The 26974-nt window shown below is 39.0% G+C and overlaps 1 protein-coding gene across 1 annotated transcript in view; it reads left to right on the plus strand.

Annotated features, from left to right (window-relative positions):
• LOC139728998 (mitogen-activated protein kinase kinase kinase kinase 3-like) overlaps window positions 1-26974 on the plus strand; it is a 164588-nt gene that overhangs the window by 2545 nt on the left and 135069 nt on the right. The window contains exons 2-3 of the mRNA XM_071639925.1: window positions 9168-9225; window positions 19360-19515. Coding sequence (XP_071496026.1) covers window positions 9168-9225; window positions 19360-19515 — 214 coding nt within the window. The remainder of the gene's footprint in view (window positions 1-9167; window positions 9226-19359; window positions 19516-26974) is intronic.

Genomic DNA, 26974 nt, shown 5'->3' on the forward strand with positions numbered 1-26974 from the left:
AGAAAGGGTGAAATTACAAGAAATTTACGTCATTTTCCAAAAAGCCACAGAAGAGTACTTGGTATCAATGTAAAGCTTACGAATGGAAGAAAGCGATGATGTCATTTTTGAAAGACATTGTGGGAGAACAACCCGACCATCACTGAGGGAAAACCTTTCATACGGTAGTTTAAAGGGATTGCAAGCCGATCATCAACCAATAGGGAGTTTTCGATTGGGTGAATGAGAGGGTTGTGACGCCAAGCGCAACCCTACGTCAAGGCGTCACGTATGTACATTGACCTGCTGCTAAAACACATTTCGATTTCAGGCACCGGCGTCACGTCTCGTGGCGTGTCAAGGAGGCAACCTGTGCCTTGCGTGCATATAATGCAGAATTTGTGATTTGTTTCTGTACTTGTATGCCATATTTATTTTGTCTTAGACTAGATGCGTATCCTGGGAGGAATTATGTGGATTTTAAAACATGATGCATGGTAAGAATACAAGGTAAATGCACTGCTGCACTAGGCCAAAAGCACCGTGATCTGTTTGCGTACAGCATTACGTGTAAATGCATGTGTGGGATTACGGTATGTAGTTGCAAAGTGCAAAACAGTGAAAGCGGGCAAGAAGTAGGTACCAGAGGCTGTAGTTTGTATGACAGCGCTGCTGCTGTGACGTATCAAGATCATAAGCTTTCATGTAATTAGAATATCAATATTCTCTCGAAAGAAAAAGGAAAACAGGTGAACTGAGCACGGATTTTCCGAGAGTCATCGTGCCCTTTAGCACGATTTTCGTCTATCGCGAGAGGAGTGTGACCTCGTAGATAAGGTGGGTTGAGCGCGGCGCAACCAATTTGGGCGGACGGTGATAACTGGGGTTAATGCGTTCGAAATTTGTGCGATGAGCTGAGGGTCGACACTCGCGCATGCGCAGTACGTAAAAACTACGTCATAACAGGGTGACGCCTGGCTCAACGTGGGAATCGAAAAGTCCCTAATACCTACTTGTCGTCGTCTGCTACGGTATAGATAAACGGCATGGTGCTTACAATGTCCTGAGCGAGACATGACGTCACCGCTCATGAACGGTAGCAGTGCGAACTGTAGTGCAAGGGGATGTTATGGGAAGCGGGGGTACTCTCATCTCGCACCTTATTTGGCCTTTTCATCAACGAATGAAACAGCCCCTGCTGCATATAGGCACACTGTCACAAACAGGGATGATTACTCTTGACTACACTGTATCTACAGTAAATATCCCTGTTTGCAACAGGGGCGCACCTGTTTGCTGCAGGGGCACTTTCATTCATCGATAAAAGTAAAAACAGCTAAAGAGCATCATGTGTGCTTTTGTCCTATTGTAGAACAAAAGTGGGAGTTTCTTGCAAGTGTTATGGGAATTGAGGGTACTCTCGCACCTGATTGGGCCTTTTTTTTTATCAACGTATGAAATGGCCCCTGCCACAAATGGGCACCCTGTCACAAACATGGCTAATTACTATAGTCTGACTAGGGTTTTCTGAAACTAGGCAAACAAGTTTTTTTTTCCCTGTATGGTGTATGGTAATTGTTCTATTCAATGTATTCTATCCATTGAAAACAACCATTTCCTTGAATTCTTTGTAGAAACCCACTGCCCTTACATCTCTCTTTAGCCAGAACTTTGCTCTTGGCAATTTTGAGTAATTTACCGTACGAGTCCTTTTTGTTGATGTTGTTATGCAGCTGTCATTTGTATGACGCACCTCTTGACCCCCGGGATAGGTGCGTCAAAGTACCAATGTGCGTCATACCTTTTAGGTACCATGACGTACCCTCCGTCACAAAAAGTGACACACCTTTATGAGACATTGACGCATTAACCATGAAAAATGGTGACGCACCTCTTCGTGAAAATGACTGACCCTTGACGTACATGTTATTCGCGGTACGTACCAGACTGGAAAAGACAGTGTGCGCTCACGCAATTCGCTGCCTGCGAACTGTGTGCACCGAACGGAAATTCGCGCGCGTGAACCCCTGTCGCCTACGGACCCTCGGATGTTTACATGGATCGCCGTGGTATCCCCATACGATGTGTGGGCGGCTGGGGAGCGTGAGTATAGTAGCTTAGCTGCACAAGCCAGCTGCCACTACACTACAGTCCCCTATTTCGTTTTGAGTCGGGGTAGAAGCGTTCCGTTGTGCAATGTCTGCTTGTATTTCTCTTCTTCTCCATCCGCTTGTCCCTTTCCTCTCAAGTACGAAATGATTTTTAGAGTGTTGTGTGTGTTTTTTGTAACGTTATAGCATCATTTTTCTGCAAGGAAGAGGTGAGTTTCTGTTCGTGTATTGATGTGCACTGCAGTATGTGCAGATGAAAAGCGTTCGAACTTTCTTTCCCGAGGCCGAGTATCGTGGAAATTCGATGTAGGCCTATTTCTAGGCCTATCAAAAGAGATCTCATATAACAGAATACTTATAACAAACTATTTTCCGGTCAAAATGAATTGATTTCCTTTGTTTTGTATCGTTTATTGACTTGATCCTAAGGATCTCGTCGCAATACCAAGTTTCCAATGTCTATATTTATTTTCGCGTAGCTTTCGGTGCTGCCAACTTTTGCTAGGGCCTAATCAAATTTACTACACTAAACTTACCGTTCTCCACTGTCGTTTCTCACACCTTGTTTGGTACGATTTCTTCCATTTTATATCACTTTATCCGTTCCCTTTGTACTTTGAAGTGTTTTACATAATTCTTTCAAGTGTCTCGCACTGCTATTTTCGTAACGGCGATTTTTCCGCTTGCTGCAATCACTTTTTCGAACCGAAGCGACGAAGTTTGATACCAGCCGCTTTAGTGTGCTGTGGGTTGTCTTTCTAAATACATGTACCGGTATTTGTGTTGTTGGGAGGTGTTGATACTTTGTATTTGTTATTTATTTTCCTAGGTGTTTGTCTCGAGGGACTACATTGTATGCGTGTTTCTTGATGTTGATAGGAAAAGGCTAAAATTGTCTGAGTGATGTCTGATGGTGATGATGATAACTATGCTGGTGGAAAAAGACGGCTTACTGTGAATGCTGAGCGTACGTGCCGTTTGTTTTATTTCACTTTCCCTCTTATTCTTCTTTCCTCCTTACTCTTCTTTTCCCTCCCAAGAATGATAAAAAAAGAAATTACATACACCTCACAACAAAAAAGAACCACGTGCTACCAACCTTCGTAAAGTTAAATCTAAATGTTCAACATCAGCAAAGAATAAGGGGAAAGCACGAATGACAATAAATCAGAGCGAAGAGATTGTGTTACATGCAGTCTCTTCGGCTCGAAGAAACTTGACACCCCACCTCTCTCCCCTTGTGGAAATTTCCACAAAAGCAGGTGCCACACCCAGGTGCGTGCCAGACGAAAGAATGCGCGCACTGGAATAAACAGCGTGTAAATATCCTGGAAATATCGATCGAAGAACCAGCTCATTAGTTGAATTAAAGGAATCATTGCAAAGATAGCGTGATTCTATAGCCTTTCTTTTGGCGCGTAGTAGGAAACATCAAACAGTCGAATATAGTGTACTTGATCGAATATCTTATGTTCCCTAAACACTAAAAAAAAAAAAAAGATCGATTAATCAGTCAATCAAAAATGCAATCACAGAAATAAAAAGGTCTCGTATGCCCAGAGAAATTCACTACGAGTAGGTTCAATGAGATGCAGTCATCACCTGGTTAGACAGCAAAATCATGACAATTAATTTCAGTTCACGCTCATCATAACTGCTTATTACTTATCAAAGTTTTGGCTATCAACATTCGTTCGTACGTGTTTTTTGTTTGTTTGTTTTGTATGTTTTTCCTCAAGTGAAAGACGTAATGATTTCTTCGTATCGAACGTAGACTGTATGTTTACCGTTGATCCAAACAGTAGGCGCCTAGGCGTACTTTCTGAATATATTCAGAAATTTCTATCAACATTTTAAATATATTACAAGACTCCCAAATACCAGTTGAAAAAAAAATAAGAAATCGAATTTTTGAGATATGAACAACAACAAAAAATAACTAGATCTGCATGTCGTCTTTGGGACACGATACATACATGGTATAAGTATGAACTTGATAGGCGTAGCACTTTCTGAGCTAACCTCTTCACAACTTTTGGGGAGAAATAAAGAAAGAAAGAAAGAAAGAAAGAAGAAGAAGAAGAAAGAAAGAAAGAAAGAATCCGTGCAGATACAGAAGGTGATTCGAGAGGATAATCGGATCACCTAAAAATGCATAGGAAAAGACCACTTCAACTTCGAATGACTTCGAATTTCTCAAAACCGTTCCCTAGTTCATGGACATCCCATAGAAACGCGTGTTTTGATATATAGGCCTACACGTTGCTATGGCATGTCCTCGAACTATATCTAGTTTCGCGAAACTACGGCCTGGCATGGCCACAGTAATTTTTTTCCGTAACCTCCCGCCTCCCCTTCCCCGATTCGAAAACAGCTTGATTGAAGCCCCTGCCTATATTTAAACACGACGTACATGGTTTATATGGCTAGTGTTTGAATAGAATTTACTATTTTAAGTTAATATAATAGACTGTCAGTATTGCAACTGATTGACAAATTGCCCTACATCGACGTAAATATTTTGTTCATAAATTTGAATAAGACTCTCAGTAGTTCCATAATCGTTTGTGTGTCGATCGGCAGGTTAGGGTTACGGAAAAAAATAATCGCGGCCTGGCCTCTGCTCTGCCATGCCTCGTCTTCTGTATACACGTGTATGTACGCCTGTACTGTATACATGTACAACACGGTCCACATCACGCACGTGGTTTTGCAGCAGATTTCACGGCCGACGGTCGGTCGATGCTACACTACAACAGTGAAATGCGATTGAAGGATAGCGAGCTTCGCGATGCCGCGGGCTGTATGTGATGATTTTAATCACAAATCGTGTTTGGTAGTGTGGTTTTTTGAGCAAATTTGTGCTCAAACCTTCTGAAAAGACCTTTAGTCTGACATCAGATAGAAAAAGAAGACATACGAGAATGAAGTGAGTATCAGTATGTTATAATAAAACTGAATGAAAATTGTGTCATTTTCGCGTTTTCAGGAGCCGCTGAATTCGGCCGGCTCGCGATCGCGAGTTTGTTTTATTCTGTTACGGAGGGATACCATGCAAGAAGCCTCGCAAAATTACATGACGGTCCCATTACGAACCTTTTGACACACTCTGGTTAAATGACCGACTATGACGCACATAATGGGTCAGTATTGTGACGGACACTTTGCTCCCATGACGGTACCACGCGTCATCAAATTGGTGGTACTTGACGCGACCATGACGCACCTTTCCCGGGGGTCAAGAGGTGCGTCATACAAATGACAGCTGCATTAATTCCCATTTACTGTCAGTTTGAGTTCAGTTCAAAACCTATAATACATAGGTAATACCTACACGCAATTGAGTTCTTGTTTACATTATACATTGTATGCATTGAATGCCAGTGGTAATTTGCAAAAATTTCATGCCGCGAAAATTATCTTTACAGTACACACATAATGGTATAAAGCTTATAATGATCTAAACCTGGTGATATCAAGAGTGATTCACAATCAGAAATGTTGTTTAACAGCCCAACAAGTTCAGTGGAATGATTACGTGGTACGCCTGCATATTTGAGTTTTTTATTCTCATTTATTAGCGTATCATTCATGGATGAATATTGTGCCAATAACTTTTTTTTTTTTCTTCTAAGATATTACTCCACTTTATTTTTCATTATATTCCGTCTATTTCATTTCCTGTGTAATGTTAATCCACTTTCTCTTTCAATAGGCATTCTGTGCATCTCATTTTTCCCCCAGAATTTATTTCTCCACGATTTGGTGCAGGGTAGCTTTCAATCCAGATAACAAATCCACTGGCAAAGGTATCGTCGGCCCAACCCAGCTGCTTTATTCTCCAGTCTTTCCCAATCAGATTTTATTCCCACCAAAAAATATAGTGGTTCTTTGTTTTAGGACCCTCTTACCTACACGTACATTACAGCCATCCCTTTCAAGGCAGAGTGCTAGTATCAGAATCTCTCCCCTGACCAGAACTCCAGGGGGATACATTGTACAGTCATATTTCATAATCATTTTAGTGTATACCCTTTCCTTCACAGTCAAAAGTGTGTGTTCAGTACAGGAAGTAAGTAGACACAGTCGACACTTGATATGTGTAGGGCAGACTAATTTATTCATTCCTGAAGTAGACTATCAAGAGTGTTCATGTTTAAAGAGATCTGATGTCTAATAGCCTCCGCACTTTGCTAATATAGTCTTTGTACAAGGTGCTAAGAAACATTGATCTGTGTGCTTACAAGTATTTTATGCTTTTAATCGTTTCCTTTGAAAAGGAAGTTTTTATTATTTATGAAGCCACAATTTACACAATATTATGTATTGTACATAACATTATGTACATTGTAGCTGTTGAATTTTGGATTGCAAAAATGTGGATTCAGTCAAATTTGCATAGGTTGTGAACTCTGTTGAAGCATTGAAGTAATCAATCATAGGGCAGTAAATTTATTAGGTGTATCCACAACCTTGCCTCAAAGTGCCACCCCCAATTTTCTGCGATTATATGGTCAAGGTCACTTTAACAACCTTGTTTGGAGTTACACAGTTTCTATGGTTGGGAGAGGGAATTTATTCGTTGGTTTTTTTTTAAATGAAAACTAAAAGTACTCATTCCAGTGATATCATTATTCCTCCTGCCTAATGAAAGAGGTGAGTCTAGTGCCCTTTCATCATGCAATGAAAATACATGTAAACTTTTGAACAGATTGTCTAATTATCCTCAAACTTAATTGATGTGCACTATTATTAATCTTTATGTGCACTATTATTAATCTTTATGTATTCAATGAATCCACATTTTCCATATGTTTTGGGAAAATTCCACTGAAAAGGGGAACTCTACCTAAACATACACACACTGTAGGGCAGAAAGATTAGTGGAAAGACACTCTGTGAAAGATTGAGGAATATCAGAAATGAAATTCTGTTTGAAAGTTATGAATTTTGAAGTTGTGGTTGATTTTCTGTGCCCCATGTCTAATTCAGAAATTTACAATTTGTGTTGCCATGGTACTTGAATGCTTCATGAAGAAAAATTTTATTGCAAAAGAATTTCACAGATCATCTTTTGTTTTTTTAATAGATAAAGTTTAAGATGGGTTGGGACAAATGTCAGTCATCAGCCTGCTGGAGGAGCTACAACCTGTATAGGCACCAAGTGCTCTTTTAATGTTCTATAACTTGAATTTTGTGAATTTTTAAATATTTTCTTTCTAAATCCCTCTTATATTGTGAGATTGCCTTCGTACTCATCCCACAGGAACTACACAACATGTACATTTAAAGGAAAAGTCGTCTCATACACAAAAGATATTTGAGATCTACACTGTATATTTGACAGAAGAACCAGTGTATATTATGATGTAGCACACCATGCTTTTCTGACATTCGAAATAGGGATTGACTGATTCACTAACATTATATTCAAATTTTGAAGGTATAAACATTTCTAACAAAATTGTTCCTGTCAACCAGACTGCCTTCCTATTGAAGATTTGTCTAGCACCACAATAGCTATGAATGCCTGCAAGCTGGATTTATAATGCTTTTGAATATGATCAAGCTGGAAATAACATGTTACTACAAGTATTTCATCAGAGGTAAATATTCTTACTATGATACAGTTTGTACTATCAGTGAACTGCCATTTATATTGCATATTATGTGCAGTTTATACTTGTATACAAATTGTACACTGTACATACATGTACTTTAAGATTAGAACCAAACACAACAAGTTCAAAATTAATATTTATGAATGAAATAAGAACAAATTTGCACATATACTCTTTGTTGTAGCTAGTTCAATTCTTATTTGCTGAAAAAAAAGAGAAAAAAAGTAGGCCTACTTTATAACCACATCGAAGAGCTACAAAAGTATCATGCTTAAGTCTCAGGAGTGAAGGGTATTCTTCAACTAGTACTGTGTATCCATTTCCAAATGTTTAACATTATACCTGTACGTGTACGAGGGATTCAACGAAAAGGCTGCCCGGTTATCAATCTCCAAATAGCACATGGCTTGCCACGGGCGTGAGGCGGCTAAATTGAGGCAGGGAGAGGAAACTTTTGATTTCCCCCCTTAGCCCCAGTAAGCCCCTCTTCAGGTCCCTAATCACCTGTTAACAGAATCTACACATATATATTGCATACTGAAGGCCTCTCAGTGTAATTTTCCTGCACAAAGTGTTTGTGCAAATGTCTAAGAGCTTAGATGGAGGTTTATAGGTCAGTTCACTCATTTGTCAATTTTTGTCCAAAACCAGAGTGTGTTACATGTAACTTAGATGAGACAAATAACTACATTGTATATATGGTGGGTTTTCAAAATTTGTTTTGTGTTAGAATACAAAATCAGGTACTGTAAAAGTGGTTTCTTTTGCGTACAGATACTTTCGCGGTTTCTATCGGTGCCGACTTTTTCGCGTGTATTTATATTCGCGGTCTGCAAAATCTGTGAATTCACAGTCGGCAAAAACTGTTTTATTTTGCACATGAAAACCCAAATTATAATCCAATTATTCTTTTATTTATTAGATAGAAATTAGAATTGAAGGCAGGCTTACCTGAAATCCCGTCTCTCGAGTACTTTTAATATAAAATGCTTGTAGGTCTACATTGCGCGGTATCGCTGTGTGTGTGTTGACCATCAATGCTCGGAATCTTCGTGTGTGCATGTGCGCAATAGCATTGTAACAAGCGGCGAGTTCAAAACATTTTTGCATGATGTTAAATTCGCGGTTCAACCTCAAAGCGCGAAAATAAAACCACCGGGAAAGAAACCACTTTTACAGTACACGACATAATTTATGCATCGCCTGTATCATTTTTATGTGTTCTTAAGTACAGTTGTATGTACAATATAAATCCAAAATTTTGTTACATGCTGTCGCCCTATAAAGTTACGATTGACTCTCTTGTTATGCCAAATTCTCATTTCTTATATTCAATGTCTTCACTGCTGTCTCACATGATGCCAGAAAAAAAAAAAATGTAAATCATCAACTTTTTTGTTTGTTTATGGCTTCTTGTGTAAATATTGTTTCTCCCCTTATTTGTTGCATTTTGCAGGCTCGGATGACACAAACAGGCACCTTATCAGCAATCAAGGTCATCAAAATTGAACCAGGTAAATTATGCCCATGTACTTGTTTGTGCTCTCAAGTCAATATTCATGTGGTTGCCTCTTTGTTGCCATTGATTCTGACAAAAGCCATGCCTGTCAGTAAGATAACACTAAGAAAAAGGTAATTTATAGGTGGAAACAGTGGCTTCTTATTTTAGTGGAAAGTACTTGAGAACCTAAAACAAAGTACACCAACTGTTCACTGCCACCCCTAGCAGTCTGTAAACAGGCAGAAAAGCTGATGAAAGCTTCTATAGGAAAAACAAAACTAACAATAACATGAAAGGAATGGAACAATGTTCTGTAGCACAACATGAGGAAATGGGGAAAAAAACAAGACGTGCTAGTCTAGGCAGGAAGCCTAGCAAATGGATATGGGTAGACCTGCATACACTCTACTGACTGTACAATAGTTTTGTCGCAGTTCTGTGCCCATGAAACCATGCACAGCAGCAACAGTACAGTAGAGTGCACGTTCAAGTGTCTACAATACTGCATCCCTGACTGCATGTGGTATTCATGTGAGTCCTGAGATTTTACCCCTTGAGTCCGTGACTGCAGGAACTCAACCTCATATGTGAGATGTTGCCCTTGAGAGAAAAGACTTTGAAGGAGAGAAAAAGGTCGTTTTGCAGAATTTCCTGTTCTCTTATTTTGGAACAAACACTTGTCTTTAGACGCCAGAAGAGCCGAGGCAGCCCCTCCGAGACGGCCTGCCTCCTCTTGGAGAGAGACCTTGTGTCAAATTTTTGATCCTTGGATATCAGTTGACTTTGGCAGCCGTGCGGCGGCTAAATGTGAAATGTCTATTTTAGGACTGTGGAGCCGAGAGGGGCGCGGGACTCCTGCGATTCATGGCCGGAAGTGTTCCCCTTCCCCCCTGCCAAAGGAACAAGACTGAAGAGAGTCAGGCAAGCAGGCAGGCAGTCAGGCAGGCAAAGACCTTCTCATTAACCCCATGCTCAGAACAATCTCCATCTCTTGATGCAATTCCATGCAATTAAAAAAGTTCTTAGTGGCCAGGAGCTATTACCTTGACACACTTCTCCCGTAGAAAGGGCCCTCAAGTATATACACTGTGATAAGTAACCTGCACTTTCCAGTCGTAAGTGGGTCATTCACTCTCTGGGTTGGGGATCGTGACTGGAAGCCTTATTCATGTTGCCCCCTTTCCCCCACTCTCCGCCTCCCCCATGGAAATAAACACCCATCAGCAAACAGGAAATAACACAGGAAATACCTCATGTATCCAGTTGACTGTTTGGAACAGTTTTGGGACTTCAAAAAAAAAAGCAAAGAAAAGGATGTGTATTTTGAGAGATACTATATTGTTCATTCTAAATGAGTATGCTGGCTGTCTTTAAAGATTGATAGTATTGAAACCAACCATGAAAGACGATATAAAATAGAAATACAGTCACTACCACTTGTACGTACTTGAGATGACTGGAAGGTGAAACCCTATGTGTCAATTAAAAGAGATTAGAAATTAAAGCAAATGTAGCGTACACATGTATACTAGTACTTAGAATATACATTTGTATCACTAAGAGGCTCAAGGTATGTATGAATTCACCAAGGACAAGTTTTTATTAGCTCACCAATGTCAAGGGCTTTGAGCGATTGCTTTTAGACCATCATCCGCTATGTGTTGTCTGATGCATGTTGTCAATACAAAGTTGTTCAAATGGTTTAGGTGACCCCCATTGTGCCAACAGTTTGGTCCAAAATGCCCCCAAACTTGGAAAATTGTACAAGATCTTCTTTTTCAGGCCCAGAGGAAGGTCACCAAAGTTGCATTGCATTTAAATATCTTTAGGTAAAGATGGTAAGTTGTTCGTGACAGGGGCAGTGGTGGCATTCTGATCAGATTTAGTGGGTATCATTCATTGGGATAGGGAATGTAGAGTTATTCTTGTGAGATCAGACATTTTATGTGGTCCCCATGTTGGCCCTGGGGCAGGGCTACTGAGGGCCAAAACACTGTCAATGTTAATCATAACCTCTCTCTATTCAGTAGAACAGTGAAATTATATTGTGTGTAGATACGCTTAGAGGTGGGGGGTGAGACATCATTTTAGTGTTTGTGAGGCCCCTGAAGAGGTAGAAGTATATCAGGTTAGTATCTAGTCAACTACATACCATCACCATCAAGAAGTACCACAGTTTAAATCTGTCGTGGAGCTCACTGTTGAGCAGGTGAGCTCAAAACCCTCCTACTAGGGCTCTTGTGTCAGCTTTTAAAACGGCCAAATATTGTGAATTCATTAACTTGTATCAGCAATTGATATATGTACGAATGTAAATTACTGTATACCACATTTCATTCTCTTTAACCTTGACATCCATAGCTGTTGATGAATTTTTTTTGAGCATAGTTTTTTTTTTGTGTGTGTGTAATGTCTGTGCCTACATTTTGTCATACATGAATTTAACTATTCTTCTTCAGTAAAAGATAATAATTTTATTCAAGTTTCTTTTTTTTTTAATGAGTGTCTGAAGAAAAATATGTTCCATTCGGACTCTGTCTTCATCCAGTATACACATTGTAAGCAGTGAAAATAACGTACTTGATAGAAATGTTGCTGTGACATTGTCCTTGTAAAGTGGTAGTCACATGTAATCTTACAATGTAAGTCCTACCGAAAGGGTGGCAACTGTTTTATGAATACTAGTTAAATGTACTAGACAACATGACTTGTACAGTAATATGTGTATTTTGGACAATGTATTATAATAGTGCCATTTTTGTATTTAAGAGTCTTTTGAGCGACAGAGAAGAAGAATTTTTAGTATTACAATGTATGTGAGGTACATATTGGTCTTTCATTGATAGTCACTGTATGTAAACCATACCTTTCACCATACTAGAGGGGCATGACAATGTACATGTCTTGGGGGGTTGTTTTGTGGTACTGAACATAACATGGCTGCTTTAGGTTGTTAGGTACTGTAGTTAATCTTCATGAGATTAACTACCTAGTGACATTCATGCAAAAAAAAATATGAATGATGAAGCATGTTACTGTCTTGTGACCACTTACATGTATGTAAAATGCCCATTGAATGCCATGTTAGATACTAAATATATAGATGTTCCTAGCATTTCATAGCTTTCCTTCTATTTGTCTGATTTTGCTTGTATTTCAGTGATCTGTTGCTTTAATTCTACATGCCTTGTTTGTGTAGCCTCCCTCTGGACCCATCTCTGTCACTATACTAGAGAAAAGTAAACACTGTGAATGTTATTCAGACCTTGAGTTGCCCAGTGAAAAACATGACAGCAGTCCATATCAGCTCCACATCAACTTTGCCAATGGTTATTAACAATGGTGCGGGTCTGATAGACCTAGACCAGTAAAAATTACTGTTTGGCCAGTAACTTTTCAGGAATTGCCAAATTTACTGGGCCTACACATGGCTGATAAAAAGAACACAAATTTCACACACACACACACACACACACACTCACACACAAATACACACACATTGTCGTGGCCAGTTGAAAAAAAGAACAGGACTAATAAATTTTAGGTTTAGACTAGTAAGAAATGGGGAAAACTGGTCCGACAGGGACAAGTTGGACCGTTAGAAAAAAAAAATGGGTTAGTGTGCAGCCCTGGCTTTGCCATCAAAGAAATCCATGCACACATCCACAAATTAAATTAATGAGGCAATTAAGGAGTTGTATTGCCCAGAATGTCCTGTCTCTCACATGTCATAGAGCTCATGCACTTTTGATGCTCCTAGAGATCAGATTACTGATAATGGCATTGCGTGCCTTGTATACATATTGTTAGGATGTTTTGTTATCAACATGTGCTCCAGTGTATGAATTCCACTTTTGCTGGTATCATTTGCTGGTTTGAAGTTTTAAAAACAGTGTATCCTTTTTATGGGAGATGTGTGGGCTTGCTGTGACCAATCTTTTGTGTTGTTACAAAACCACTTGTAAACCACCAAAAAAACATAATATTGCAAGGTTTGAAATAAAACTAGGACAGGTACATTGTACAGTACTTCTGTATAAAACCATATATTATGCATTTTGTGAGTATACAGTTGTAGTATTGTGTACATCCAAACTTCTATAAAAATTTTGTATGTGGTTAAATCTGTGTTTGAAAACCACCACCATGGAATGAGAAAAAGTGACATTATTTTGTAAGGGTTGTAGTAATATCTCACTTTGGATAACTTCCATTTTTATGTCAGAGTAGTTAAGTGTTAAAATTCATGAAAGAATATAAAACCACCATGAAATGTATAATGTATTCAGTGGTAAATTTGCCAATCTCCATATTAAAAGTGTTTGGTAATCTCAACAGTGGTGCATTGTCCCACATATCCTTGTATGTGTTGGTAGCCTCTTGAGTAGTCATGGTCACTCTGAGTAGTTTTTATCAGAATGGCCAGTCTACCTACATTTGTATTAAAGCCAGTTGCAATGTATTGCAAGTTTTAGGACCTTTGAAGTGTAGGCCTACATTATATAGTCAGCCACACTGTATTCTGGGCTGTCAGACATTTTTTTTGTTGTTGTTGTTGTTGTCCAAATGCATCTTTATTTCCAATACTGCTTTGCTTTGTAGCTTGTTGCATGTCAATCCCAGATACAATTTACCACTTTTTTGTGGTTAGGTACTGTATGTGATTAGTATGATTTTTTACTATTCATTTCATTGTGTTGTATACATGTACAATTGTAAGGCAGAATACAGCTGTAATAATAATAAAACCTTTTTTGAGATCTTATTTTTCATGTTTAACTGTTGTTTATGTTGCAGAATTTCAAAAGCCTATCCTTAATTCCTGAATTCATAAACTGTTTTCAAATTCTGCAATACACTTAGAAAGAGGGTTAAAGTTCATGCTTCTCCAATTGGCAAACAATGTACATACATGTATATCCAGTTTATGTGTCAATTTATCTCTGATTTATTGCAAATTTGAGGAGTTAAGCTGGATCCATCTTATCTGTCTCTGTTTTGGGATACGGTATTATGCAGTAATATGCAGAGTTGCCAATTTACCGAAAAGAAATGATCAATTTCTGCTGTCAAACTTATCCCAGCAGTTTGATGGGTCTTAACCAGTTGGGGACGGACTGATTTTGCTTCAACATGCATTTCCCATAGACACTTGCCCGAGTATACTCGGGACTCATCCTCAACGGGATAAAAGTGATGACAGTGTCCATACCCATTGTAGTGACGTGCAATGTTCAGATGTCACTCATGTCAGTTCTGCTGCTGCTGGAAAAAAAAAGTAGTGAAAGTGTCTTTTCAAGGGGAAGATTCTGACTGTTGAGATAAAAATTGAAGTCAAAGGATGTGTACTAGTAAGTCTGTAAAACCCAAAATGTTTGTGTGCATTTTAATTTCACGAATTTCTCGAGAGCCAAGATTTGCGAAATTAAAATGCACATGTCATGTCTGAAAGTTCTTGTCTTCGCTATATGTATTGAATGCCAGTGGCAATTTGCGAAAATTTCACGCCGTGAAGAGGCCTGTTGACTCCAATGCGCAAAAATTTCATGCCGTGAACATTTCTTGCTTTAAACAGTAGTTTACACTTTTGTACGCTTGGCGGGGTGGAAAAGTGCAGAGAGATTTATGCCTCCACTATGCTTGCAATATGAAACAAGCAAGACTGGTCTCATTATTGATGGCCAATGTTAGGCGAAAATTCTCCGCACACATTGAGAGTTGCATTTGATTTTGGTTAAACTGTGAAATGTGTAGGCTGAATGTACAATTGTCTGTCTCCAAGGCACAGTGATCATTAAAATGTGTTATCATGCTTGGGACATAGTTATGTACAGTATGTAGCTGTTGGGCCTTACAATATACAGTTCTAGTGAGTTACATACAGTGTACTTGTAACCATTTTAGTAGTTGTGAACTGCCAGTCGTGTATAGGTACAAATTATACAAGGATGTGCATGTTTATGCTTGTATTGCACTTGATAGAGTATTCATGTCTTGTAAAGCAGTCTTTAATATTTAGATTGATTTTGTGTATTTGTACAAGGTTTCAAGTATGCGTGGTAAATTAGCTTACCTCTGTGTATGGTATGTTATGTTCACAATGCAACATAATTGTACAAATATGATATTGCTCTTTAATATGCTTAACATTAACTTTGAGTTTTGATATATAAGACGTTCGTCAAGTTTTGGTCTGTCATTGAGTCAATAACATATCATGGGATGATCACAGGATGAATAAGTATTAATTATTTCCATATGATTGTCTGGCGAATCCCAGTTATCGAATAAAGGGTGTCTATTTGTAGACTAGACCAGCGTAGCATAATGTGAAGAGACAGTTTGGCCCTTCCCCATCCGCATGTGGAACATTCCATGGATGTTTGACGAGATTTACCCCGTTGCCGCCAACAGCAGCAGCCAGCCAGCCAGCCAGCCAGCCAGCCAGCCAGCCAGCCTGGGCTCGAATCATAAGGAAGAAGAGGGGGAGAATGTTAATACAGTGTTTTGCAGCCATACGAGCCCCATAGAGGATCCACATACAGGATTTCTTGCTTCCCCACATGCATACAAACATGCATTGTGTGTCACAACTCTGTACAGTATCAGCTCATATTACAGCATTGAATCTTAATGAAGATGAACTTGTGATGATAAACGCAGTTTTATCCGCATACACTTTAGACAAACCAGGATTACATCTACAATACTTAGATTGATTAACAGCAAGATTAGAAATACACGTTCATATACAAATTGTATACTGTGTGCATCCAGCGGTAGCCAGTTGTCATGGCCTGTCATACTGGGTACAGTTTTATTACATATTTGCGTGGGCTCATAGAGAAATCTAGTTACCCTCAACAATATAGACCTGTATCACAAGACAAGCAGCAAAACAGTTCTCTGTATTGTACCCTATGTTTAAAGAAGGGAGATGGGTCTCTCTTCCACCTTCCTGTTTAAAGTGATCTCTGTGAATAATATTAATAGCATTGTGCAATTAAAATCATGACAGCCCCAAACTCTATGTGTTACCTTCTCCATTTTGTGAACAGTTAGTGTTTTGGTAATGCCTTCATGCAAGCTAGCAGTGGTGAGCTAGCAGTGGTAATTAATGTAATTAACCATGTACAGATCAAGGATAATATCACGGTCATACAGTTGTGTAAAGGGAAGTACAGTCTAGCGAAACTTTCTATTAGTTCAGGACTACATTGTATCATCCAGTCAGATTGACATATCATGGCTGTAAATTGCCCCGATGACAATAGGCAACTTGCAAGCAGGTCAAGTTTTGTTAAGGAAGCAATTTTTGTGTTGTTAGCGTTAGCCACAGAGGAGACAACATTTAGGTCTGACTTTTTATTTAGCAATGCCAATTGTGACAGTGTTATTAGCATTAGCCAGAGAGGAGACAACATTTAGTAGGTCTGACTTTTTATTAATATTAAGCAATGCCAAATGTGGCAGTGGGCTATGTACACAATGTAGGATATCAAGATTAGGTTTCAAAGCGAATGTTCATGGGTGTATTCTCTGCTGTGTAGAGCTGTAGCACTGTCCTTTAATTGACTCGCTGAGACTATGCACAAGAGATTACTGTACAGTTCTGTGTACAAAGACAGTGGCGTAGTTGAGTACTGCGTGGCATAAGCCCACCAAGGTCCTTTGCCCGCTGTTTGGGAAGATAGTCAAAGTACATCCGAAGGCCGCTTGGTAAATTGGTTCGTTGCCTGGTAATGACAGTGTGGCATTTGCGGAATGAATAACGACAGAATAAATATTTCAATGGCTAGACTGTAGGTTTTATGGCTCCTGTCATGCTGTAATGTAAAACATTCATTGCTTTGTTCAAGTGTGTGTATGTGTGTGTGTGTACAGACAGGATTTCAACCTGCTAGCGCTACATAATGGAATAAGATCCTCTTCCAGCTACACTTTAGTAATCACTCAAAGTGGTCATGATGTAGAGATTGCAATTCCAACTCACATCCTTCCTTCAATAGCACTCAAAACCCCTGGCACACACTTACAGTAATTCCCCGATATTCCCTCCCCGACCAATCAAAATCGATATCATGTGTACATTACGAGGGGGGGAGATGAGCCTTTGTTGTTGTATGCGACGCAAGAATTTCTGATTAGATGCAGCTGTACTTTCAACATTCCCAGCTCGCTCCCTGACTGACTGCTGTTCTGAATATACCATGGATATATATTTCTGTGGATATGTGTTTGAGGCTCCTGCATGTTTTGCTTGCAAAGGTTATCTCTGAAAACACCAAGGCTTGCCCAAGGTTGCCATGAGGCTGCACTCCCTTATGATAAGCCTGTCAAAGTGTCACAAATATGAGACAGTTTGCATATGAGGGAAACTGTTTAAAGGGATGGTATAGCTTTGGTTGTGATGGGGCTTCAGGTTTCTAACTTTTTTTGTGAGATAATGAGAAACCTCAGATCATAAAATATGAAAGAGCATGTAAGTTTAAGAGGAATTCAAAGTTTATTTGATGAAAATTGGTTTTCAAATGGCTGAGATATCCAAAACAAAGGGATCTTATTAAAAGGTTGGATCCACCCACCTTTTATTAAGATTGCTTTGTTTTACTTTGTTTTGGATATATCTCGGCCATTTCAATACCGAATTTCGTCAACTAAACTTTGAATTCATCTTAGCATTGTACAGAGACTCCAACCCAAAGTTCCTTCTGATCTGGAGATTCTCCCGCGTGAAACCCCTAGCAAACGGGAGACTCAAAGTTGATGTGTGCGAAGCGCGAAATTCCCAGGGTTCTAGATGCTCTCTGGTGCTATCTAAGGCTTATTTTTTCAACATACGATAGAAATATATAAGAAATCCTTTCCAATGGGAGACAAAGAGCCAGGGCGGGAGAAATTATATCTCAAATGGGAGAACGGGAGATTTTGCAAAAATGGGTTTTCAGCGGGAGATCTCCCGTCGAAAACGGGAGAGATGGAGTCTCTTATTGTATGCTCTTTAACTTTTCATAAAGGTTTCTTAGTATCTCACAAAAAGTTAAAGGCTAAATCCTCATCTCAACCAATACTATACGGTACCATCTCTTTAAAGTTCAAGTATACCTCCATGCCACATTCATATTCAATAAGTCAATGTACAAATCATACAATATGACTGAAGTTTGATAAAAATTAAGTGTGCCAAAGAAAATTTGGGATATCAAGTTTTTACTTGAAACATATTTTCATGAAACTGACATATGATATGCAAATTAGATGGTGTAATGAAATCATCAATAGTTTCTCAATGACAGAATGACTACTGTACATTTCATAATGTTGATGTATGTACAGTGTAGCAAGGTCTTTTTCATCACAATAGATGATTGAGAGTTGGCATAAAGATAGATAATTCAGTCATTTGAAGCCATAGTATATGTACATGTACATCTTTTTGTTATCATTGTTTGTATGTATTTATTTTCATCATCATTTTCCCTTCTGTGTAATGTATGAATACGAGTTCTGGTTTGCAATTGTAATCATGAAATTGATAATTTGTGGTGCAGATATTGCAGATTCTTGAAATTAGTTCTCCAACAACCTACCCCCTTTTTTGTCATCTAATTGTTCCCTCTCCTTTGATGATCCCCTCCTCTGACAATGAGGGCTTTACGATTTTCATGTCCAGCACAGTGGACTGCGACATGATGACGTCATTTGAAGAAATTGCACATGATCCAGGGTTTTGTGGCACATTTAGTACCAGCATGGAGAATGCGTGTACGAAGGATTTTGTGGTCTCCTCGATTCTTGGACAGGTGACATCATTGGGCATTAAAATTGGACCGGCTTTGGGGGGGGGGGGGGGGGGGAGTGGAGTCATCAGTTCATGATGTTCACGTTGTGCACATGTGTACTGAAAATCAAAGTGAGTTCTAACTATGTTAATACTTAGGTGGATAAAATGAGTGGACTGCAACCATTTGGCACCACTAGAGAATGATAACTGTGTCCTTGTCCACACAATCAAAAAATCCTTCTTTTCCCTTGAAACAGTAATGCAATCTAGTTTAGCAGTGTCTCAATAGTGATGCTCATCTTTATTTCGAATGAAGAAGAGATAAATAATTTGGTGTTTCTGCCCGTCCCCCTTCCCCAACAGGTGATGACTTCTCCATCATCCAGCAGGAGATACTGATGATGAAGGACTGTCGTCATTCCAACATCGTCGGCTATTTTGGCAGCTACCTGAGGAGAGACAAGCTCTGGATCGCCATGGAATACTGTGGTGGTGGCTCCCTCCAAGACATTTATCACAGTGAGTCCCGACAGTTAGCGATGAAGGCGTGCTGTGTACGGCACGAACCCACATTTCAGGCATTCTACTGTAAAACAAAGAATGTTCATATGCATTGTAATTTTAACAAAATTTCAAGAGAACCACGATTTGCAAAATTGAAATGCATGCACAAGTTTTTGTCTATGCTATTAATGCTTTGAATACCAGTGACAATTCGCAAAAATTTCATGCCACGGAAAAGGCCCTGTGCTCTAATTTGTGAAAATTTCATACCACCAATATATCTTGCTTTACAGTTAGCAAATTTGGACTTTACAATGCAACTATGTTGTTAAGAACAGCATAAATGTATTCATACTTGTAAAAAAAAAAAAGATGAATTAAAATCTATATTTGCCTGAATTCAGATGCTTCATATAGCTAGGTGCAGGTATCATTGAATAAGTTTTTCTTTGTTGAGAACTAGAGGGACATAAACACTGCAGAAAATTTGCAGAGTTAAAAAGGCTGTTACTTTTTAGTAGACAATCTCACTTTGTAAACAGGATATCAAGGGTATCAACTCTCTGTCAAGTGCATTGGAAGGTGTGACTGGTCAAAGGAGAATGAACTCCAAAGAGAAGTCTATGGTCTACGTGCAATGTGACAAGAAAAATGTGACCGGGAGAGTCTACAAATCACATATCCTCTATTGAACAGAACCTAGATTTTGTATTTTTTTTATTATTTTGGGGGGTCTTTCCTTCTGCCCCAGCAGGAAATTTTACAAAGTGACAGCATGATCACATGATATGCGATGGTTATTTTTGTCCCTCTAGGAGGTTATGAAAAAGGTGACATTTTATATTCTTTTGTCTCACTACAAATGTACATAGTATGTGTTCTATTACATTCATACTTTTGCCGAGCTGTTGCCTTCTTTAAGTCGATTTCATATCAGAATTTTATCATTAATGTTGATGAAATAATTTTCCGTTGCCCAATTAGACAAAAAATTTCTTCCATCAGCATATCAAAACATCCTCTCTTTTTTTTCTTTTATACTTAGGCCCTACATTCAATCGCTACTTAAGCTAGAAAACATGTCCACCAATCAGGGGGGTGTTTCATCAACGTTAGTCAGCGCTGACAAGGTGTCAGCGCTGACAATCACCATAGTAACAGTCAGTGACCAGAGCATCTCATCCAATCAAAACCAAGGATTTGCTGAAATTGTCGGCGCTGACAACTTGTCAGCGCTGACAAACGTTGATGAAACACCCCCCTGATTGTCTGTTGAATTTGACAAATGAATATGTTGTAAGATACTGGATTTTAAAGAGTCTTCAAAACACACAGTCTTGAAACCTGTCAAATCTGTTGTGCAATATGCTGAAAACCCAGTGATGGGCTTCACTGACTGGGAGCTCTATTCAGTCATGCCAGTTGCTGTCTTGAAATAGAGAGAACCAGAAGATCTAAAGAAAGAAAGAAAGAAAGAAAAAGATCCTCATAGCAGTTGTGTATGTTGCTACACTATATATAAATAATGACATCAGAAAACAAAATAGTCTGTAAGCATGAGTAACTAGGATCCTAATCCTAATCCCAGCTACTGACTTAAATTCTTGGCAACTGCATTTGAGCACTGTCCCAATTTTACTTGTTCAGCTCTGAGAGATATTACATGAAGATAAAAGCAAAGAAACACACACAAAAGACCTGCTCAAGCAATGGTCATCTATAATAGCAATTGTTATATAGTTTTGGCTGCTTAAATATTCATGCTATCAATTTGATTGCATTTGCACATATTTTGCTACTCCATGATACACCATGATAATCATTCTGCCTCTGTTGCATCTAGAATGGATCATGTCTGTTGGAGTTTATGTTGTGGTGGATATTTTAACTATGATGTCATATATCTAGACATTTAAATGAGAGATAAATGAGCAGCCAACATGAGCTTTGGCGTGGTATTATGTGAGCTATTTCCGAGATGACTCACAAAGGTTTACTCATCAGTACAAAGTATATTCTACTATAGCTTGAAGGGATTCTGTTCTTGACATTGTCAAGAGTATAATCCTTCTTTTTCGAAAGTATTTCACAAGTTTACTCTAGGAAAGCTCATTCTTCGACAGCAAGTCTTGTGACGTAATTTGTCCATCATTTTTCTTTTCATGAGGCCATTAAATGTCAGTGATAGAGTTTAAAATAACAGTGATTTCTGCCGTGGCTGGCACTGTAGGTTGTAGAAGTGGGATTCATTTGGTACAGTACCTCAGAGTGGGCCCCCACTCGCTGAGGACACGCCAATGCTGAGCGTGTGGAATAAAGGCGCAGATGTTGTACATTTTGTCTCTCCCACGACAACGCTGCCTCCTTCTTGAGTGAGTGACGAGCCCACATGTCTACGGAGCAGTCCCAACCTGTCCTACTTATTAGCTCAAATCAGCAGTGTATGCAATGACTGTACTCTTATCATCCAAGTGCTGAGATATCTTGTACATTTGTATGTTTTGTAAGAAATGCAGCCAATTGATTTGTAGACTGGTTTGTGGGTACGAGTATTTTAAAGGCGTTTGGGAGAACTAGGGAGGGGTCGAACGGATGGGGGTAAAAAGGAAGACACATTACGTCTGGTTGTTGGAGGTGTAAGGATGGTGAAGATTACCCCTCGCTAAGACCTACTTAGGGATCGGATGGCCTCAGGGTTTTTAGCAGCCATTCGTTCCTGTGGAAATGATTGGCTCGGAAGGCGAGATAAAATGGGGAGATGGCGGAATTAGTGCAAGGTGCATCGCAGTCAGTTGCTAGTAAGTCATTTATTACCTAGATGCATTAATGTGTATCTTCAGGATCAGGATTAACATACAGGATAATGCTTTTCACAATATATCAGTCGAACTGCTTCGCGATTTTACAATTGTATTAAAATGGAAAGGGTCATGAAATATCTACTATACAGTCTGTAATATAAAAATGCACATTCCAGTTAAATTATGTATCCCCCGATGAGAAAGTGTTAATGAATGATAGATCATGCAGTGTTACATGTACATGTAATGAATGCAGAATGCAACAAACCTACTCTGCATGATTATACTCAATGTCATTCTGGATCTCACTGCTGAGCAAGTAATAAGTATGAGGCCCTTGTAGCTAAGATGACTGTTAGGGGCGAGTAGGAGAAACATACATTATGTGGTTCATAATGCCCTTGGAGCACTGTGCTTTTTGATAAACCATCATCCTACTAAGAGTTACTGTAGACTACCTGTATATCAAGCCTTTGATTTTGGTAGAGTGAGTCGTCAAAGACAAGTCTATGAAGACAGCCCTGGATCCCATTGTTTAGAGAGATGTACATTGTAGTCAACTGGTTTTCCTCAACAGTGTGAGCCAGGTACTCGTGGTCCTTGCATGTGCAGCTATTTACATGGTCATCCAGAAATTGGCTGTGTTCAGTGCCTCAGCCACCTATGTATGGCAAGAATGCGTGAGGCTTCCATGGATAACGTCACAACGTCCTATGAGCAGGCTGTGTAATCTGCATTTGGAGACAACTGGATTACGATTTGAATCAATGCTTGCACAATGGCATTAAAAAACTACAATACCTTGTCATGAAGAAGTAAATGTACTGCACAATGTTGCATATCATGAGAAAACAAACACAAAGTGAATTTTTTTTTTCTTAAATGCATTTACTCTGCCATGACTGTTTGTTCAGGTGTCTGGAAATATACAATGCATGGCATGCCAAACATGTACATACAAATGTAGCACAATTGTAGTGTGATACACACATGTAGGCCAATAGACCGTTTGTTTATGTGGATGTTTCTTTTCCGACAGCCTAATGATGAACCATTTATTCATCTATTCCTTCTTAGTTAATACACAGGTATTCACTTTAGTAGCGTTCATTACTGTACAAGCTGTCATTTTCGTGAGGGTTTAATTTTCGCGAATTTCGTGAATCACTGTTGGTCCGCAAACTTTACAGTGCACAAAAATGTCACCATGTGCTAGGTAACACGTGTTGTCAATGCGGTCAATGTGTGAAAACGTCTCACAAAAATGTCCGTGACCTCCTCATTCCCGAAAAATATCTGTACCCGAAAAATATCTATACGTGAAAATAACAGCTTATACAACAGGAGTTGTTTGTAGGAAGGGCAAGCTGCCAGCAAGCTTTGTGGTTAGGAAGATTATCTTTTGTGAAGAGAGTTTGCATATAATTTGAATACATTAAAGAAAAGAACTAGATTTGATAGTTTCTTCTTAGGATCTGGTAATAAGCTATTCAGTCCACCCGTACATGCTCAAGCATTTCAATACTGCGAACGCACTCTGAATGCATTATTTGTTGCCATGTTGAGCAAGCCTCATGACAGACAGCCTTGGCCAAGCTCTCTGGCTTTCAGGAAAAGTCTACATTGTAATGGGGATGCATGGAATTTGAATATGTCCTGTTGATAAACTTAGTCCATTGATGTGGGGTTTGAAAACAACAGAAATGTGCATTCTCTGAACATCATCTGTACATTTGACTGTCATGGCCACTCTAAAAAAATACAAGATGAAGAGGATAATGCGCACTTGTTGTTCTCACCCGACAGTTGATTGTAAGGATGCAGGTCTATCCATACATATGTAGATGTTTGACTGTGTGTTCTTGGTGATGGGACTTGAGATGCATTCGCATTGATGATGAAATATCATGGTATTAGTGAACACAAATCATCATGAAATACATCTCTTAATACCGTGGTATTTTGGGTGTAATGCAAACTTCGCACGAAATACTCATACCCATGTTAGATTTGAGTGTGAATCATGTAATGAAATACTACGTACCACCGATCTTATAGTTGTGTATTTCTGACACATTTAGTGTTTTTCCTGTTGGATATAAAATGCACATGTGAAACCCGTACCAGAAATGCCATTGCATTTTGTGAATGAAAATGGTACCAAGTGAATTTCTGGTACTACTACTTTGATATTTCGCCAACGAGATCAGTGCTGACAAATACTATGGTATTTAATACCACAAAAATTGTAATGTGACTGTATCTGATGTTCTACGTTGTAGGTGATAGGACTTGGACATACTGTACATCCATGTTGCATACCACTGAAGCATCGTGCAGGGGCTGCCAATTAGAAGAGTGTAGGTTGGCATCAATCAATACAGCCAAGGGAATTTTGCCAATCAGTGTCAAAGCAGGCGAGATGATACTGCTGTTCTGTGGTGTACATGGTGTAATACGATGCTTTATACAAAGTGCATGTACCAATAAAAAGAAATCATGCTTTTGGTTTCGGTACAGTGCAAATTGTCACAAAGTAGCATTCGGTATTCATGAAGTGTTAACTAAAGTCACATCTGATATCAAAATAAGATCGTCATGAAGGTGATATTACAATGTAGGTATCAGTATGCTCTTGTACATGTCCACAGCAAAAATATGTCCCATAAAGCGAAAGAGGGATTTTTTTTTTTGAGCTGCTCATGATGAAGTCTCTGTCCCAGGCAGTTGACTACTTGCCCCATAATTTTCATTCCTGGAAAATGCAAGTTTTCATCAGTCAGACTGTGGTCAAGACTATGCCTCATCCATACAATATGGGCAGATGGGTGCCATTCGAGTATCTGACCCCCATACAGATATCACATTAAAATTTTTAAACAGTCATAGATTATCCAGTAATCTCTTCATGATCTGTCTGACCTTCTCGATGACCACTAATGTTAGTTATTGGGAGTGTCAGTAGCCCTTGAGCCTGTGGAAAGACAGAAATTGCTGGAAATGATGGGGGACTAGTCAAATCCATGTAAATGGATTACAATTGCTCTCACAGTCCATCAGGGGGGTGTTTCATCAACGTTTGTCAGCGCTGAAAAGTTGTCAGCGCTGACAATCACCATAGTAACAGTCAGTGACCAGTGCATCTCAGCCAATCAAAACCAAGGATTTTGCTGAAATTGTCAGCACTGACAACTGTCAGCACTGACAAACGGTGATGAAACACCCCCCCCCCCCCCGACCACGAATGGAAAATGTTGATACTATTACTTGTGCATATTTATTCAGAAATTAAACATTTTTGGCCACATTGAATGCCATTCGTTAATTTTATGATGCTTGCTTACTACTGGTTGGAACTAAATGCTGGGAATTGCTGTTAGTTGCAATGTTGTAGATAATTGTTGGGTAATGTACATAGTGTGACTGTTTTTTGTTTGTTTGTTTGTTGTTTTTTTGTGTGTGTTTTTGTGTTTTTGTGTGTTTTTGTGTGTTTTTTGTGTGTGTGTTTTTTTTTTTTTGTTTTTTTTTTTGGGGGGGGGCAGTTTTCCTCAGAACACACCTTACTGCATAACAACCCCCTCCCCCCCCCCCAAAAAAAAGTGGAAATGAAGAAAGGGTTTTATGCATCATATCTGTACTACAGGTTTGATGTCGTAAAGAGGTCAGATGCAATTCTAAATTGACAATTGTCCTTAAATAGTATGTGATGTGTTTAAAGTGTCAATTAACCCTGGAAGTGATATGTACAGTACTGTATCAAAACCTCAATTCTTGCCACCATGACAAGTGCAAATGAGAGGAAAACCATCTGACATTGCCGTTAAAGATTTAAAGGACAAGTTCACCTTCATAAACATAAGGATTGAGAGAATGCAGCAATATTAGTAGAACACATCAGTGAAAGTTTGAGGAAAATTGGACAATCGATGCAAAAGTTATGAATTTTTAAAATTTTTGTGTTGGAACCGCTGGATGAGGAGACTACTACAGCTTGTGAGTCATATGCGTACAACAGTATAAAGAAAATGTAAAGAAAATTCGACATATTTTCACTTTTTTCGCATAATAAAAGAGCACTTGACTTGCCTCTTTCTAAAGGCAGGGGGAATAATATTACCCATAACATTTGTCGGTAACGAGTCGGGGGAATGTGTACTTTTTTCAAAAGATGAAATTTTGTGAAATTCTCTTTATATTTTCCTTACATTGTTGTACGCATGTGACATCTAAGTTATTCACACACTGCAGTAGTCTTCTCATCCAGCGGTTACTGCACAAAAACTTCAAAAATTCATAACTTTTGAACGGATTGTCCGATTTTCGTCAAACTTTCAATGATGTGTTCTACTAATATTGCTACATTCTCTCAATCCTTATGTTAATGAAGGTGAACTTGTCCTTTAATCAACATTATGGTTTGCCATTACCCTTTCCAGAATGCTGTCATGATCATTCAGTTGAATGAAACACAAACACACAACAGACATGGCCTTTGAACTCCCGATCCCAGTGCATTTGACACCAATTTGACACCATATCTTGAGTTTGTCCTAGCTACAAAATTTGTAGGTTGCCTGATGTCTTGCCCCTTGTCCTGGTCATTGCCAACATACACTTAGAAGTTGGGGGATTCACAGTTACAAAAATAAGCGTGTTGCAAAACTCGAGATTTG

This window comes from Diadema antillarum, unplaced genomic scaffold (genome assembly GCF_040938485.1).
Source record: "Diadema antillarum isolate AM-2024a unplaced genomic scaffold, OU_Dant_1.0 seq00000209_RagTag, whole genome shotgun sequence".
Taxonomy (NCBI): domain Eukaryota; kingdom Metazoa; phylum Echinodermata; class Echinoidea; order Diadematoida; family Diadematidae; genus Diadema; species Diadema antillarum.